Genomic DNA, 19139 nt, shown 5'->3' on the forward strand with positions numbered 1-19139 from the left:
CTAAATAAACCTGAAATTCAGGTAATGGCACAAGCACACTCAAAGAATGTTCTGAATGTGGTTGTCAAGATGCATATCCCTGTTTTGCAGGCCAATTATGAATGTGGAGTTGTGAAGGATGCAGCAAACTACAAGCATACTTCACTGGAAGAGTATGAAATCACTTCACATGAACAGGTTCTTGAAAATGCCAATAGTGCACTAGTCATTTTATGTATGCTGGGTCTCCTTGAGTCTACTTTGAGGCGTGTTAAGACCCCAAAACAAAAGAAACCTGTATATACTCTTCAGAGTATGGCGGTGTTTATTTACCGGTCTAAAAAATCCAATAAACCAGTAGTGACGATATATATATATAAGTGCAACAAACTAACTGAAAAAGTATCACTAACATAATAAAGAAAACCAATAAATATGATAATACAAATCTATACTCATACACTGTGAGAAATGCTGGGTTCCACATAGTCTATTTGTGTTGGGTCAAAATGAACGAATTAAGATAACTTATTAGATTACAAATTTGAGTGGATTGAACCTGAAACAATTAAGCTTTCGCCCACCAAAAAATAAAGAATTGTGTTGCTTCAGCTCATGTCAAATAAGCAGTTTTAAACAAACTCAATGCACTGTTCACAATACACAACAATGGGTTTTAGTTCATAGCACCATAGTAGCAAGTTTTATCAACAACAAAAAAGCAAAAGGAGATTAGCTGAATGAATTGAAAAATAGGGGTTTATTTCTAGGAGTTCTAATTTAATAGTATAGGTGCAAAGTCTAAAGCACATGGCACAAAAGCATTAAGGACGTGTCTGATTCCACTTTTAAATTACAATTTTTTGAAAGAAAAAAAAAAACACTGCAAAAAATGCTTCTCTTACTTACATTTACATTTACATTTAGTCATTTAGCAGACGCTTTTATCCAAAGCAACTTACAAATGAGGACAAGGAAGCAATTTACACAACCAAGAGCAACAATGAATAAGTGCTATAAGCAAGTTTCAGGTCTGTAAAGTCTAAGAAGGGAAGTATTAGTAGTTTTTTTTTTTTTTTTTTTTTTGTACAGTTATGTGATATTCAGAGAGGCAATTACAGATTAGGAAGTGTAGTGGAGACTAAATAGTTGAGTTTTTAGTCGTTTCTTGAAAGTAGCGAGTGACTGCTGTTCTGATGCAGTTAGGGAGTTCATTCCACCAACTGGGCAGATTGAGCGTGAGCGTTCGCGAAAGTGATTTCTTCTTACTTAGAGTTGTTGTCTAGTTTTGAGTCCAAATATCTTACAGTTCTTAAATCAAGAAGAATTTTCTAGACAAGCAAAACATATTGCCTTGTTTTCAGCAATAATATGCCAAAATTAAGTGAGTTTTTCTTAAAACAAGCTAAATAATCTGCCAATGAGGTAAGCAAAACAATCTTGTTTTTCCTTTTGACATAAGATTATTTTGCTTAACCCATTGGCAGATTATTTAGCTTGTTTTAGGTAAAAACTTACTTAATTTTGGCACATTATTGCTGAAAACAAGGCAATATGTTTTGCTTGTCTAGAAAATTCTTCTTGATTTAAGAATTGTGAGATATTTGGACTAGAAACAAGACAAAAAATCTAAGTAAGAAAAGCATTTTTTGCAGTGTATGGTTTATGCCACGGCGCATGGTCAAACAGGGTTGTGCTAATTCTCTTCATGAGTTATGGGTGTGTTTTGAGCATAATGTGCTCAATGAAACCAATTAGAGTCTCATTTCTCATTGCCTTTAAGAGTCAGTTGCGTTGCACCATGGACCATTTGCTATTTACATGGAGGACTTTGTAAGTGGAAAAACTAGCGAGAAAACAGTGAAACAGACCATCTGCCCCACAAGGATAAAGTATGAGCCTCCTCTATTCAGCCTCTATTCCTTTTACTTACTTTTTAATTGCAGTAATGGAACAATTTTGATGGGATGCTTGCTCAAAGCCTAATATTGAATTTTTGTCATTTTCTCTTTTAAACTTCATGTATTTGCATCTTTAATTGTGTCATCTTTCATCTTAAATATATATTCATTTTAATTTTAAATGACACATATTAATGAGCAGTCTACAGAGTTTTCATTTTATGCAAAACACAACAATTAAGTATATTTTATTTTGTTTAAATAGTTAAAAATGAATACATATTTAGATATATTATTACGTATATTTAGATATATTATTCCATATTTAGATAATTTATTACAAAAGCATTTTCAACAATTTCTAGCACTTTATCCAAAATCAAAGCAACTTTCAAATTCCTGAAGAGTGATGATCGCATGATTGTAAATGACTATTGACGAACATATCTCACCTTTCCATCCTCAGAGCAGATGCCAACATGATCCCCACTCTCATCCAAACTGATCTGATTAATTTTCACAGAACTCTATGAGAAGAAAGATGAATTATTAAGTTACAATCTGACAAAACATTCCACACTAATCATATTTAGATGATTTCAGACTTACAATTTCAAACTTCTGCGTAACATTTCCTTGAATATCCAAAAGGAAAACCTTCCCAAAGTGCGTCCCGAGAGCCAGGAACTGAAAGCAACAGGAGACACAAACATGGCAGACACACAAGTCAAAAACCGCAGGACATCCTGCACTTATACAGAGCTAAAAGCTGTGGAGGAGGTATTAAAAATGAGTTTTACCAGGCATGGCTGCGAGGCCTTAGTGTTTGTGCGTGTATGAGAGAGTGTGTGTGTTTGTGTGTGTGGTTTCTGCTGGACCCTTCGAGGGCAAAAAGTGTGAAATTGCTGGAGGACAGGAAAGCCTATTTATCAGAGCGGCCCAGTGTGAAATAGCATTTTTTTACCCGACATATCAAAACGCTTCAACATAATATATGCGCCACAGGTCACACATCTCTGCCCTCCGCACCAACACTCTGCCTGTCAGACTAATGCAATTACATTTCAGAGTTTTACTTATGAAAACGTTCGGCATTATGAACTGCCAATCACCACCAACAAACTCAACAATAGTGTCATTAAAAATATTAATTAATCAGATGAATTAACATTTACTTTTCCAGTTAACAATCTGCAGGGTGTATGAAAAATATATATAAATTCTGATAAAAACATGCCCATTAATTATAAAACTCAGCAATACTATTAATTATCAGATATCAAATTAAATATCAAATATTTTACAATCATTTATTAATTTGTCATGGAGTTTTTAACTGTATTCTTTTTATAGTGTGCATTAAAGGGTGCATTTTGATACATTGAATAAATTAAACTTTACTAGTTAACAGCCTGCAGAGTCTAAATAAGAATTATTTACATTATAAACATGCCTAGGACGTAAACAATAACAATGCTCCTAATGTATTTGCTGTATTACATTTTTAATTTACAAAGCTTCCAAGAATCCAAAAGTCCACATATTGATAAATGATGTTATGGCAGCCGTTTTAACATTAAGATATGATTAAATTGCCTCATGTTACAGTTATGAAATAGTTTAGCGTAAATTTGACATTCCATTTATTTACATTATGAAATATGAGCCCATTTTACTTTTATAATGTGATATGTTTTCAACTCTTTTTTTTTTAAATTAATGTTACATAAATGTGTTGTTTATTCAGTTAAACACAGGTTGTAGTAATTCCACTAAGTCACAAATTTTGAAATATTGTGGGATTAAAGTGGCATGAATGATGTTTAACAGAGCAAGGAAATTTTCACAGTATGTCTGATAATATTTTTGTTTCTGGAGAAAGTCTTGTTTGTTTTATTTTGACTATAGAAAAAAAATAGTAGCTATTAATTAAAAAAAAAAAACATTTTACTGTAAAAATTATTAGCCCCTTTAAGCTATATTTTTTCGATAGTCTACAGAACAAACCATCGCTAACAACATATTGCCTATTTACCCTAACCTGCCTAGTTAGCCTAATTAACCTAGTTAAGCCTTTAAATGTCACTTTAAGCTGTATAGAAGTGTCTTAAAAAATATCTAGTCAAATATTATTTACCGTCATCATGGTAAAGATAAAATAAATCAGTTATTAGAAATGAGTTATTAAAATGTAGAAATGTGTTGAAAATAATTTTCTCTCCGTTAAACAGAAACTAAGGAAAAAAATTTACGGGGCCTAATAATTCTGACTTTAACTGTGTATATATCTGTTATCTTAGCAGTTCATTTTGCATAATAACAAATTTGTAGTTTACAGTAAAAAAATTCACGTGAATTAACTGTTACTTTTGACAGTAAATTACTGTTAATGCAGAAAATAACAGCTTTATGCTGTAATTCCAAAAACAGTAACAAACTTTAACTTTAAATAAAAAAAAAACAGCTGGATGCTGTTAATTTAACAGTAATTTGCCAGCAACCATGCTACCAGTTACTTACTGTTTTTTTAAAAGCACAATTATTAACAGTGTATATATATTTTTTTTAATAATTATGAATCAGAAATTAACAGGACATCTAAAAAAAACATGACAGTTAGTTGAAGGTAAGTCTGAAAGTCCTTTCAAAGTAAAAGTTAACACATCTAGATGATTAATTGATTAATAAGTTCAGTAGAGTTTATTATATAAGAGCTTAATAATATTTTTAAAGCTAGATGTATGTCCCTCACTCACTATCCTTCAGGATTGCCCCTGATTTATTAGGGGTATATATTAGAAACCCTAAAACATATTCAGCTGGCTAAATCACCTAAATCATTTAATTAACATTAACAATATTAATAGAAGAAACATATAATCATTAAACATATTTATTATAATATTCAACATTATAATACATTTTAATTTCCTAATTGTCTTAATTGACTGATTAAACAAATTAATAATAATTGCAGTTAATGTATTATAGGTGGGTGATTCGAGTCCTGGCTGGACCAGGAGGTCTTTCTGTGTGGAGTTTGTATGTTCTACCCATGTCTGAATGGGTTTCCTCCGAATGCTCCAGTTTCTCTCACAGTCCAAAGACTGAGTGTGAATGGGAGAGTATGGGTGTTTCCTAGCACTGTGGGTAGTAAAGGCATCTGCTCAGTAAAAAAAAAAATTATGCCAGCTCATTCCAATGTGGCAAGCAGGGAATAAGTGGAAGGAAAGTGAGTAATTTGAGATTGACTTCAAAAAAAGATTTGATTTTTTTTAATTATTACTTTTCACTTGCATTTGTCTTATTACAGTTAAATATTTCCAACCAAAAACACTGAATCGTAATTCATAATTAACAGTTTCATAAATCAAATGACTGCCTAAAGGCTCTTGGGGAATGAAAGCTCCAAATTTCTTGTGCTCCCGTTAGTTTCAGGAGTTTTGTTTATTAGAGCAGCATGAAGTTCATGTTAGATTTTATTAGCTTGGGATATCCATGCTGTGGATGCTTTCAGCATAGCGTCACTATAAGGTAAAGCAAATAGAATGAAATCAGGCCACATAAGGTGACGTTCAGCCCTATTCCACCGGTAATCTAAAATTAATTTGACACCCCTTGCATATTTGGGTCTGCCAGCTGCACACTGAAGCTTCACAAAGGCACCAAGACACTCTATAAAAACACACACACACTCAGAATGAGTCCATCTCTGAAACTGAGGTTACCCAGTGTCCAAACACACACACACACACACCTGCTTACACGTGCACAGACCTTTCCCCGTGGCAGCACAGCGAGTCTCCCCATGCTTCACTGCAGTCTATAATGAAATGCTTATATTTACAGGCACAGTCGAGCATGTCCAGCAAAACCCCCCGCAATCTCCCCAAATAAAATCAGCCAAAAATAAATAAATAAAAGGGGTGGCCTCACCAGCCTCAGTGCCTCTTAAAGGGATTTATCAAAATGGAATTGCTGAAATGAAATTCGGATTCCTGCCACTTAAAATATGAGGCAACATTAGGCGGGAGGAGTCGCCGGCGTGTTCTAGGTGGCGGACGAACACAAATAAAAAACTAAAGGTAAAAACGACAGAGACAGACAAAGTGAAAGAGTGAATAAAGGAGGGACTCTCATTGGAAATTCAGCTTTTCAACGTCTCTTCTTCTTGCAAGCTTTGCTATTTTTTTTGGAGAGATGGAAGAAGAGAAAGGGGAGGAGGGAGGTCCCTGGGGAAAAGCAGGAAAAGAGGGGGGAAAGAATAAAAAATCAATAGCGGTTAATAAAACATCAGGTGAGGAGACATAACTAGGTATGACTATTCCTCCACGGCGTCCGTGCATGAGTGAACCGGCTGCCATCACGATTAACCAGCCCACGTAGAATGTTCCACCAACAAAAATATCAAGCCTGGGAAGAAAAAAACTAAAAGAAGCCAGCCTAAAAAAAGACAGAAATCTAAAGCAGAGGTAATAAAGAGGAAATAAGCGAATGACTGGTGGCCTGTGAGCATTTGTGTGGAGAAGACAAGTTTAAAATGCTGTAGTCTGTGTTGAAATAATAATAATAATAATAATACACTATGTTAAATTTAAAAGTGGTGATTTAAAAGTAAACGGTTGCTTTTATTACTGTGTCATTTGTAATACTTTCATTCAGGCTTTTGCAGTTGTGAGCACCTTGTCATGCACTGTCATGCAGCTGGCCGCATCCTTCTGTAAGATCTCGGTCACACCATTGGTCAGTCTCTCGTACTTCAGTTTAGGCTCCTCCTCTGTGTCCTCTTCCTGAACACACACAAAAAACACATCGATAATCATATATTTGTTTTAAATTTCAGATTCAGAGGCAACAGAGTATTAAAGATTGATTCGCTCATTTATAATTAGCACTTTTGTTTAAAATATTATCCATTTAGTGTTTTATTAATTCACATACATATTCAGATTTAATATTGTGTATTTATATAATCTTAAAGAATAGGAAAACATGTGATAATAAAGCATGAATGAGACAGCTACAGCTGTTAGATACAGCTGAAGTCAAAATTATTAGCCCTTATTATTAGTTTAAAAAAAAAATCATTTTAAGGTAAATATTATTAGCCCCTTAAGCAATGTGTGTGTGTGTGTGTGTGTGTGTGTGTGTGTGTGTGTGTGTGTGTGTGTGTGTGTGTRTATATATATATATATATATATATATATATATATATATATATATATATATATATATATATATATATATATATACATATACATATATTTGTCTACAAAAAAACATTATTACATAATGATTTGCCTAATTACCCTAACTTGCCTAATTAACCTAATTAAACAAAAACTATCTAGTTAAACCAAGGCCATTTTATAGCACATTACATACACATTGGCAATTCAAAGTGATTTACATAAACAGGAATGAAAGAGACAAGTATAATAAAAATAAAAACAAATAAAATAAGAACAGATGAAAACAACAAAAAGCATTTTTTTTTTTCATATTCCAAAACAGCGGGGTGTATCATATTTTCTCACTTTACTCACTTACACCCGACCCCACCCCATCCCACACTGTGGACTTTTTGGTAACTATTAATCTATTGGACATCTCCAACAAATTAGATTTTTCACCTGAGATCAAAAAGGTAAGCTTGACAGCCGTAAATAGGTGCCCCCTAATTTCAACTTCCATATGGAAGTAAATCGCACGGCCCCTGATTTCTACCCCCTCCCGGGAGTAGATCGCTTTAGCTAGCCAAACGTAATAAAAGTTATTGAAACCAAAGATTATCGAATACACAATATGTGTCACTCACATAGTTTTGAATGGGGAAAAGCGTAAAGGTCAATATGGTAAATAAAGCCCCACCTACTAGTATAGTACAGTAGTCAATCATCGATTGCTATTGTCTGACGTTTGTCCAGGGGAGAAGCTCTAACCAGACGTGTGCTTTTTACGACAGTTTATGGTCGACAATCTCAGCAAATACTTGATTCACAGACAAAAAAAACATACAAATAAAGCTTGAAATCTGTACTTTTAAATTAATCAAGTGCATTTGAAATTAAAAGTTTTCTAGTTTTGTAATCTCTTTAAAATGAACAAGGTACAGTGCTATAGACTGACAATTGTCTGGGGGAGAAGCTCAGATTGACGTGTGCTTTTACAAAAGTTTATGGTCAACAATCACACTGGAATCTCAGCGAATACTTGCTTCACAGACATACAAAATATATACAAATAGAGCTTAAAATCTGTTCTTTTAAATTAACCAAGTGCATTTGAAAATAAGTTTTCTGGTTTTGTAATCTGTTTGAAATGATATGGAAAAAGAATTAAGAGAATAAAAAAAATGTACAATTTAGTTTAAATTTTGTAGGTTGTAAGTTATTTTTGCTTGAATTTAATGGTATTATATTATAATTAATAGTTTTATATGTTTAATAGTTTAATAGTATTGTTTGGTGTATTTTTTTTTTTTACATTCAGCAACATATATAGTTATTCAAAAAATGAATAGGTACCAAAAAGAACTATGAACAAGATAAGACCACAGTCAGATGATATGTGTTTTATTTTATCAAACATTTTCTCTCCTCGTCACCAATACCTCCATTGTCCATTTCCTGTTGTGTCCAGATGTGAAATTTCTAATGCCTGCGCATTTGTCATGGTCTACAAAGCCATTACAGACAGGGACGAATAGTCTGAGTGAGGGAGGGGAAAAAAAAAACACTGACAAACTTTCTACAGTGGGGAGGGGTGGATAATATCTCTCCTGTTTCATATCCCATAATTTCTTCCTCTTGTTAGTGTTTGCCATCGCCACGCCGATGTGGTGGATGAGTGTTGTGCCTCATTCCCTGCCGCTCCTAATTGGTGCCCTGGGGAGCAGAGGATGAAGGGAAGTCTGTCTTTAATTGCCCCTTTTCTGGAGTGGTGTGACCATCCACACTCTCCTCTTTCGCTCATCCCTCATTCTGTCTCTGTCTTTCTAGTTACAAACTTTGGTGGAATGCTATACTGAAGCATCAGGCCTCTAATGTCAAAGCCCAACCAGCATCTTTCCTCATTTCCGCTGTGTGACATCACATTTGGAGGCTGTGGCTATTGTTTTCATCATCATGAATTCTGTCAGGTTATAAAAATGCCATAAAGTTATGAAGATGTGGATCTATCTTAGAGCACATTTCCAAATATAGTCATCTCACTTCCTTTATGATGGTTTATATAAATATTTTCATAACGAGACTTAAAGGTTTAAAGGGTTAGTTCATGCAAAAAGTTGTTGAAAACCCCCAAGAGCTTTGTTCATCTGCAGAACACAAATTAAGTTGTTTGAGATCAACTCCGAGAGCTCTCTCATCCTCCATAGATAGTGCTTGTTAAGGAAAGGTCCAGAAAAAGAACCAAAAACGTTGTCAAAACATTCCATGTGACTTTAACTGTAAACAAACGAAGCTTTTGTGTGGCAAGAAAACTGTAAAATCAACTTTGACTGCCAATGTCTTCTGTATTGGATCAAAATGCATGTTTACTGGAAAACTACACTTAAAAAAATTATAAATTTTACAGTAAAAAAAGGCAGATGTGCTTGCCAGAATTGCCATTAAAAATATTGCAGGAATGTAAAATTAATGTAAAAAAAAATATATGGAAATTACCATATTTCCTTAATTAATAGTCATCATAAAATCTATGCCACATCACTTTGTTACAGAGACAAAAACACAGCCATAAGCATGTGTGAATGACAACGGCATTTTATGAATTGAAGCTCATCAAAAAATAACTTTTCTCACAAGCAGAGAACTCTTTTATATAGAAGGTGCTCAGTGTCGTTTACACTACAATTGAACACCATAAAGGTAGCACAAAGAAAATTTAAGGGCTCTATTTTAATGATCTAGGGGAAAAGTTTAAAGTCTTTTAAGTATGGAAAAATATGGGTGCATGGTCTAACAGGGTTGTGCTTATTCTCTTAATGAGTTATGGGTGTGTTTTGAGCATAACGTGCATTACCAATCAGAGTCCCATTTCCCATTGCTTATAAGTGTCATCTACGTCATGCCATGGCGCATTTGCTATTTATCTAGCAGAATTTGTAAGTGGAAAAACTGAACACTTCACTGGCGAGAACAGTTAAACAGAGCATCTGCATCTGAGGATAAAGAATGAGCCTCCTCCATTTGGATTCAATACTTTTTTTCTTTACTTTACTTTTTCTCTTTACTCCTTTACTTTCATGGATAAGGAAATGGTGTTGTACCCACTGCACTGAAGACATCATTAACCAACATATTTATTTTTTGTATGTTCTCTTCGTGTTTGCATAGGTTTTCTCCGGGTGTTTTGGTTTCCCGAACAGTTCAAAGACATGCACTATAGTTGATATGGCTAAGCTAAATTGTCTGTAGTTTATCTGTGTTTATGATGGAGTGTATGGGTATTCCCCAGTGATGGGTTGCAGGAGGAAGGGCATGCACTGCGTAAAATGAATGCTGGATAAGTTGGAGGTTCATTCCGCTGTGGTGACCCCAGATAAAGGGACTAAGCAGGAAAGAAAATGAATTAATTAATTTCATTTCCAAACTATTTCTATATTCAGATGTATTTTCCAGCAAACAAATAAATGAGCAATAATAATGAAGTGTGGTCAAAAAAATTGATTTACATCCAAACACATGTCCTATTCTACGTCCTGAATCTAATATGGACAAATCTAAACTTGTTTTTATTAAAACACAGATAAATATGCATGAAAAAAAAACTACTACTACTACTAATAATAATAATAATAACATAATACAAATGCAAATTGGTATGAATAAACTGAAAAAAGCCCCCCGACATGAAGAAGGCATGGAGGCAGTGGTTTTTAGATTTATGCAGAAAATAATAATATCTGTCTTATATTAATCCTTTTTTTTATATGTAAAGATAATTATGTATTGCTGTACATCCTGTGTGTATTAAGCAATGTGTAAGCATTTGGACCTGCAATGCATTACAATAGTGCAATTGTAATAACAAAAGAACGTATAATTTTTTCAAGATCATTCTCCTATAAAGCTGAATCCCTTTTTGTAATCCTCCAACTGACAATACAAATATATTTTTATACTGATTATTTGATGATTGAATTTAAACTCAAAGTACAGGTTTAATCCTAAATTAGCACCATGACATTTCACGCAGGATAAAACCTGACCCTGACACAATTTTAGATTAAACAATATGCTTTTGTAATTTTTTTTCCCTTCAAAATAAAACACAATTTCAGTCTTTTATCAATTAAAATTTAGAAAAGAAGCTGCTTGATGATGTAAAACTCAAAAAATTATGATTTTAAAAGATGATTTTCATCATAGGTGCCCTTTAAATTAAGAAGCATTTTCTAGACAAGAAAAAAAGTCTTGTTTTGCAAAATTATCTGCAAATTGAGTAATCTTATTTCAAAGCACAAGCAAGATTATTTTGCTTACCCAATTTTCTAAATATTTTTGCTTTGCTTTAAGGAAAAGCTATTTAATTTTGGCATATGATTTCTGAAAACAAGACAATATTTTTTGCTCGTATAGAAAAGGCTTCTCGATTTAAGGATTTTTAGATATTTGGACTAAAAACTATTTATTTTTTCAGTGTACAGCGTAAAATGTGGATCATGTACAGTCTGACAATCTATATCATAACTACTTAAAGAACTATTTAAAAATTAAATTGCAGTGTTAGTATAATTTTTAGTTATTCCAAGATTAAATCTAAATAAGACGTTAAGTATTCTTTTTCTTTTACTTTGAAATTAATTTAGAATTCGCTTGATTAAAATCTTTTCAAAGGTGTCCAGAGAATTTCTCACAGGAGTAAAAGAATTACAGTATAGATAGTGGGTTTTTACATGATGAACGTTTTCCCAGACAGTAAAAATTTGCCACTGTCTTCAACACATCAGAAAGTGTTAGGAAAATATATAATCCAGCAGATAGAGATAGAGCTCTACAATTATGAACAAAACAAAACTGTGGCTTACAGTGATTCCAAAGGAAAATACAATCATGCTCTGCGAGGTGTCCGGGTGCATGCAGAAGACAGTTTGTGGACAGGAGATAGAGGAGATTGCTCCACGGGCTGAGATTTCATTTACGACGAGGGCAAGGCTGCTGTTTCCTTCTTTCTGTTTTCATTTTGAATTGAGGACTAGAATGTCTACTTGACATTTCATTCACTGTATCACTTAAAGGCAAACTCCATACCATTTTCAAAATTCTTTTCTTGAAGCCGCACTCAAGAAAATGGACACAATGCAATAAACCCTTTTACAGTGGCTCTCATTCTACACAGAATATGTTGCAGGTGAGTTATATAGTTCTGCTGATATAGAAGTATACATAACCCTACAAAAATGCAGTCTAACATTTGAAAGCAACTGGTGCCGGCAAGTTCTACAATCATGGGAAATCTTTCTCATTTTCATAACTTATTTAAAACTCAACTTAATAGACTAACTGATTAGCATGAAAAGATATGGTTTAATAACTACAACACTGTAATTGTATTCCATTGTTCTATCTGTCTGCATCCGTATACTAATGAAAACAATTACAATACAGATCTGTTTGAAAGTTTTTTAAATTTTTGGGTGAAGCTGATAAATGGATCATGTGGATTTGACTGCTGGTCAAACATTTGGCATTCAAACAAGTCTTGTTTTGCTTTATTTTTGCTATTTATTATATTATAATTCATGTCCTTAATTTTAGAGTGTGTTGTAACTTGCATGGTAAAGTTTTAAGAATTTATTGAACACATTTTAAAATATATATATGTAAATAAGCTGAAATAACAATTCAGAGTGGGATCTGGCAACTTAATTGTTTCACGTTCAGTCCACTTATATTTGTAAAAACTATTTAGTTAACTTAATTCCTTCATGTTGTCCTAAATCTATTGTGTGGAACCAGAATGAAGTATCTAAGTTTGTTAATTCCCTTAGCCTTCTAAGCCTGTTAAACTAAATGTTAGGAAAAATCCTTTCAGGGATATAGTTCACCTCAAAAATGAAAATCCTTATAAGTCACTTGTGAAGTTTCTTTCTTCTGTCAAACACAAAAGATGATGACCAAAATCAAACAAAAAGTGCTCGGGGGTAGCTAAAATAATGTGTTAGTGCTCTTTGGGTAAGGGGTTGATCAGAATATACAGCAAAAATCAGTCCAAGACATTTGAAAAATGCGGAAAAATTATTAAAAAGCCTTTATTCACATGGCTAATCCTTAAAAAAACCTATGCATTTCAGCAAACAACTGTCTTTATCAGAGGAAACTGTTACCCTGATGAAGGCATTTATTTGCTGAAACGCATAGTTTTGAAGAAAGCTGCAAACCTTTAACCATTGACCTCCATAGTATTTGTTTATCTACCATAGAAGTCAGCGGTTGCAGTTTTTCAGCAGTCTTCAAAATAGTGATGCACCGATCCCAATACTTGGATCGGATATGGGTTTGATACCGCATATTTTTGCTGGATTGGGTATCGGCCAGCTGGTACCAATTCAAATTCGATCTTCCGCATGCACTATATTCGGTGTAATTTATAGGCCAAGAAATACCTTGAATGTAAGGCTTGGCAAGGCAAGGCAAGTTTATTTATATAGCACATTTCATACACAGTGGCAATTCAAAGCGCTTAACATAAACAAGAATAAAAGAAACAAGTAAAAAAGTAAATAAAATAAATAAAAACAAAATAATAAAACTGATTAAAAAACATAAAAACAGGTAAAATGTGATATAAAAGAATGGAAAAGAAGAGAAAAACATAATAGTTCAATCTGTCGGACGCAGCACAGTGCTCATTCAGTAAAGGCACAGCTAAACAGATGTGTTTTCAGTTTTGATTTGAATGTGCCTAATGTTGGAGCACATCTGATCATTTCTGAAAGCTGATTCCAGCAGCGAGGGGCATAGTGGCTGAAAGCTGATTCACCCGGTTTTGACTGAACTCTTGGAACTTCTAGTTTATATGATCCTGATGATCTGAGTGATCTGTTGGGTTTGTATTCAGTGAGCATATCTGTAATGTATTTAGGTCCTAGGCTATTTAGTGATTTATAGACCAGTAATAATACTTTAAAATCTATTCTATTATGTAACTGGGAGCCAGTGCAGAGACCTGAGGACAGGTGTGATGTGCTCAGATTTTCTGGTTCTGGTCAGAATTCTGGCTGCAGCATTCTGGATGAGCTGCAAGTGTCTGACTGTCTTTTTAGAAAGGCCAGTGAGGAGTCCATTACAGTAATCCACCCTGCTGCTGATAAAAGCATGAACAAGTTTCTCTAAGTCTTTACTGGAAACAAAGCATCTGATTCTTGCTATGTTTTTGAGATGATAGTATGCTGATTTACTAACTGCTTTGAGATGACTATTGAAACTCAGATCTGACTCCAGAGTCACACCAAGATTCTTGACCTTAGTTTTTGTTGCCTATTATAAGGCACTAGAAAGTTATTTAGTGGCATCAGACAGTTTAGTTTAATCTGCTTCAAGCCTGCAGGAAAGTATCAGGCTTTGCTAAAAGGCTGGTTATTTTACCAACGATTAGGGTCAATAGTGGTAGCCTATTACAGATTTCAAAGAAAAATCCTAATTAAAATAAGAAAAAAGGAAACAAGCTGGACCACAACATATCAATGTCGTAAAGAATGCTCAAATAAAGTAGTCTAGTTCACAGCAAGCATCATGTTTTTAGTTAGATTGTGTCTTCTGTCATTTACAGTAGGCCAACAAGTCTGTTATTTTTAATTTTTACAAAAGAACACATATTATTTGAGTTTATCACCAGAACTATAGAAACTGTATTAGGCTTTTAAAAAAATGACTCAGTATCAGGATCGGATCTGTATCAGTCGATACCTAGAATTTTGGGTATAAAGATTGGATCTGTTCAAAAAATTGGTATCGGTGCATCCCTACTTCAAAATATCTTCGTTTGTGTTTGGCAGAAGAAAGAAACTCATACAACTTTATAACCACTTGAGGGTGAGTAAATAGTGAGCTACTTTTTATTTTTGGGTGAACTATCCCTTTCATGTAATTTTTATTATCCCTTTTTTGTTCAAATTGTTTATATTCTGCAAATAAACTTATGAGCAGAAGAATATTTATAGCAGGGATGCCCAAACTCAGTCCTTGAAGGCCGTTGTCCTGCAAAGTTTAGTTTTAACCCCAATCAGATACACCTGGCTAGATAATCAAGCTCTTACTAGGTTTTCAGAAACATCCATGCAGGCGTGTGGAAGCAAGTTGGACCTAAAATTTGTAGGACACCGGCCCTCTAGGACCGAGTTTGGACACCCCTGACCTATAGAATTTCTCCATTAGGCAGTTATTCAAGATACTGCTGTGGATTAAATGCAACTAAATACAATACAACCTAAATACAAAGTCATGTGTCATGCTTGTTCACTAAACTAGTACTAAGTAGCTCAAAAGCATGCACTTGGCAACAATGTTTATTAAGAATGTTAAGCTGACACCTATATTTCAATCCGTAATAATCCACAAAATTTCTGGGAGTATTAGCAATATAGGGTATATGCCAAGCTAGTGTTGGTCCCATACTGATAAACTTCTGGTCACCTGTTATTGTGAGATTTTTTTCCATTTTATACGATTCCTTTAAAAGCATCAATGTTGTAATGTAATTAAAGTACAATCAGCTAAACAGACTTCGGCATTCAGTTAGTTGATCAAGCGTAAAACGAGACAAAAGCCATCTACTTGCACGCGCCTGTCAGAATCGGCAGGCTAGCGCAGAAGCTTCATTAAATATAATGGAGTAAAATAAATGCTCATATTATAATGACATGGTGGGGGAAAATGTCATTTAATGCAGTGCTTCTTGTACAATCTGAAACCCACTTTAAATTAGATATCACTCAGCCAGTGGAGATAGCTGTTTATTAAAGAAAACAGACCTTAAACGCGCCGATTTTGCAATGGCTTACAGTTTACCAGAGGCGCACAACCCAGGTTACTTGCAAATTAAAAGCCTACTAGCATACTTCGGCACATACCCAATGGTAGAACATCACAGCATGCACAACCTAACCTAACATATATATATATTAAATATTCATTTTCTTTATTTAAAAAAAACAAACAAACAAAACAAAAATCAAAAGTGGCTGGCTTTATTTTAATTAAAACACCATCATCAGTCACACATAGTGAGTAATTATGATGATATTAATGCATTTTAACAACGCCAATTTAATCAATGATTGATAATTGAATTGCTTATGTTCCAGGTAATTAGCTGCTGTTACAGTCAAATATTAGTATGCTTACCTTTTGCTGTGCAGCCAGCATATTAGATACTGACATACTCAAGAGGCATGTACATTATTAAGCTTAAAATAAATACAGTAAAACTGGATTCATCTGAATTTGAACTACATCTCCAATTTTAAATGCTTTACTGTGCATTTTTTTTTTTGGCAGCGTACTCTAAAACATTAAAGCACTTAGGCACTTACTGTGAGTTATGTTTATAAAGGGACAATATTATAAAACAGATAAATTAAAATTAAAAACAAAATGGCATCCGCAAGATTCTCCAGGTAAACTTTACTTTTCTACGTATTTCACTAATGTTTGTCTAGGAAAAGCACCCAAACAAATGCCACTTTTCTTTAAAATGTTGTTATCTAATGCTGTTCAGAACTATAACTGATGTGAAATTTGGTGTAATTATTGCAATCAGATCAGCACAATACAGTCACTGATTTACCTCAGACTCGTCTGTGGACTCTTCACTTAGTTTTCTTCCCTGAAAAGAAGAAAAAGAAAAAGTTGTCTTAATGTTGACAACAACAAAAATAATGCTTACACTTTAAAACAAGTCTCATTTTTTGCATTTCATAAAAAGCAGTAATATATAAAGTAAAATAAATATTTTATAGCATTTATTAATACTAATGTTGGTAAACATAAATAATCATAATCATGCCAGTACACAATTCACATGTTATGTTAACACTTGATCTTAAATATATTATAATACATTGAAAATAGCATTAACTGAAGGTAAAATCAAGGCACAAAATTATTGTTTGTTAGTTCATGCAAACTAGAAAATGAAACCTTATAGTAAAGTGTTACCATAACATTAACTATTCCCTAAACTTGCCCCAGAAATAAATGCATTGGGAATTTCTACTTCCAATATTTAAGACATACATAAACATTAAAAAAGCCAGCAAATACGAGAGCAATTAAAAATAGAATTGTATTTTTTAGGCATAATAACTTTGACAATAATGGCAGTGATATCAATAACAAGTCAAACTGGCATGCTAGTGTGACTATTTCAACAATAACACGTCTTTCAAACAATCCTAATAAAATATAGATGTACAATATGTACAAACGGAATCTCGAATATCGTTTCGAATCAAGTTCATAGTAAAACGACTTGCAAATCAAGGGCTTTTGTCATCTTGACAGCTGATAATGTTTTCCTCCAACAAACTTCCCTACCTGCTCCTCCACTTCCGCCATGATACAAGCTCCAGACGTGAGATTTTAAGGCAGATTTCGTCTTAGTCTAACAACTTACAGTCTACCGACAAGTTTAATATTTTTTATTTACACCAAAATCGGTTATTTAGCACAATAAACCATCCAGGCTAGTCATGCGCTGTTCATTATCACGGCCACTGGGTCACATGATAAAAACAGGAAGTGCCACTACAGCATGATGGGATTTGTAGTTTAAGTGCAAAAAAAAACAAAAACGAATGTTTTTTTTTTTTTTACACATGCGATCGATCAAATGATGGGTGTAATTAGTTACAAAGCAACTAGCTACTGTAATTAATCACAAAATAACCAGCTACTGTAATTAAATTACGTTTTACCTATTTCACCAGGTAGTTTTATTAGTCTACAACATGGGCGTCGCTAGAGCATTTTTAGGGGTTTTTTAGACCCCCTATATATTTATTCAGTCCCCCTAAAACTTTTGCACATTAACTGTAACTATTGCCTCAGTCCCCATTATATATGAAAACGGCAGGAGACTTCCTTCGTTTTAACTCATGTAATTAGCTAACAGCAGCTGTGCAGAGTAAGAGAATGAGGTGTGTGTTTATCAAAAGATTGTTATAATATCTGCAGTTATTTGCAATAAAACACTTGCCTCATTTGTACCCCAAAGTCATGGAGGAACAATCTGTTTTCCCTCTGCGATCTCTTTATATTACAGCTGTTTCATATTATTTTATAATTATGTTGACATACAACAGTGAAAGGACCACTCAGTGAATGTATAACTGTATATAAGAGTTAATCATGTATTGTATTGTATTGTATTAAAAATCATTTTCTATTGTGACTTATATTATGATTGTGAAATATATTAAATAGCCTGTTATTTGTATAAGTTAAGCCATTTTTAATCAGAAAAGTGGCAGCTTTATTTATTTAATACATGAAAAAAATGTACTTAAGTAGAGTGATTTGTACAGTAAACAAGTGTGTTGCGCCTATTTAGCTCATTCAGAACTCAAATGGCTATGCCTGTCTATGCAATGTATTGAAATACTGCTAGTTTACTATATTCAACCCCACCCCCTTACAAGGGTGCAAATTACAGGGGGGGTTGGGGGGGTCAGACCCCCCTAATTAACACTTTATCCTCCCTGAAGGACATCAAATCAAGATGTATTGGGGATCTGCCCTTTAATAGTTAAGAAATATTTTGCTCTGATTTGTATCTTAAATAATATTAATTCTTAAAATAAATAGATAACTTAAATATACATTTGACCACCCCTGTAACAGTCCTTACCATTGTGAACACATGTTTGTGCCAAAAATATTAATTCATCGGTTTTAAACCGGCAAATCTAGAGCCAACAAGTGTTCACAAAACATGTTTCTTGCAAATTAGGCATTTGTACTGTAGGTGTCTGTAAAATGAGATGCATAGTTTGTATTTTATTACGCTTGCACATGGAAGTTAAACAGTAAACTTAGAAATATGTGCAGTCTTTCATGGTCATCCCTTAATATGTTTATTTAATATCACAATTTCAAATGTCATTGAGAATCACTCAATATCTAATATTTACCAATCAACATTTTATCAACATTTTAGTCATTTTAGTCATAAAACAATAATAATAAGTATAATAATAATCAGGGCTCGCTCCCACTCTCTCTCTCTCCTTTTCTGTGAGTTATATGTGTGTGC

The 19139-nt window shown here is 33.6% G+C and overlaps 1 protein-coding gene across 2 annotated transcripts in view; it reads right to left on the minus strand.

The window, feature by feature from the left end:
• vps41 (VPS41 subunit of HOPS complex) overlaps positions 1-17612 on the minus strand; it is a 64650-nt gene extending 47038 nt beyond the window's left edge. Inside the window, exons 1-5 of one of the 2 annotated variants that reach the window (XR_012399157.1) lie at positions 17423-17612; positions 16674-16712; positions 6563-6670; positions 2490-2567; positions 2333-2407 (exon numbers count right to left, since the gene is read on the minus strand). Coding sequence is in view for 1 of the 2 variants with exons in the window: in NM_001423787.1 (NP_001410716.1) it covers positions 2333-2407; positions 2490-2567; positions 6563-6670; positions 16674-16712; positions 17423-17443 (321 nt within the window). In the remaining variant the exon portion in view is untranslated. The remainder of the gene's footprint in view (positions 1-2332; positions 2408-2489; positions 2568-6562; positions 6671-16673; positions 16713-17422) is intronic. The other variant, NM_001423787.1, reaches the window with a different exon arrangement.
• Between the last annotated feature and the right edge of the window lie 1527 nt (positions 17613-19139).

The sequence above is a fragment of the Danio rerio genome, chromosome 24 (assembly GCF_049306965.1).
Source record: "Danio rerio strain Tuebingen ecotype United States chromosome 24, GRCz12tu, whole genome shotgun sequence".
Taxonomy (NCBI): domain Eukaryota; kingdom Metazoa; phylum Chordata; class Actinopteri; order Cypriniformes; family Danionidae; genus Danio; species Danio rerio.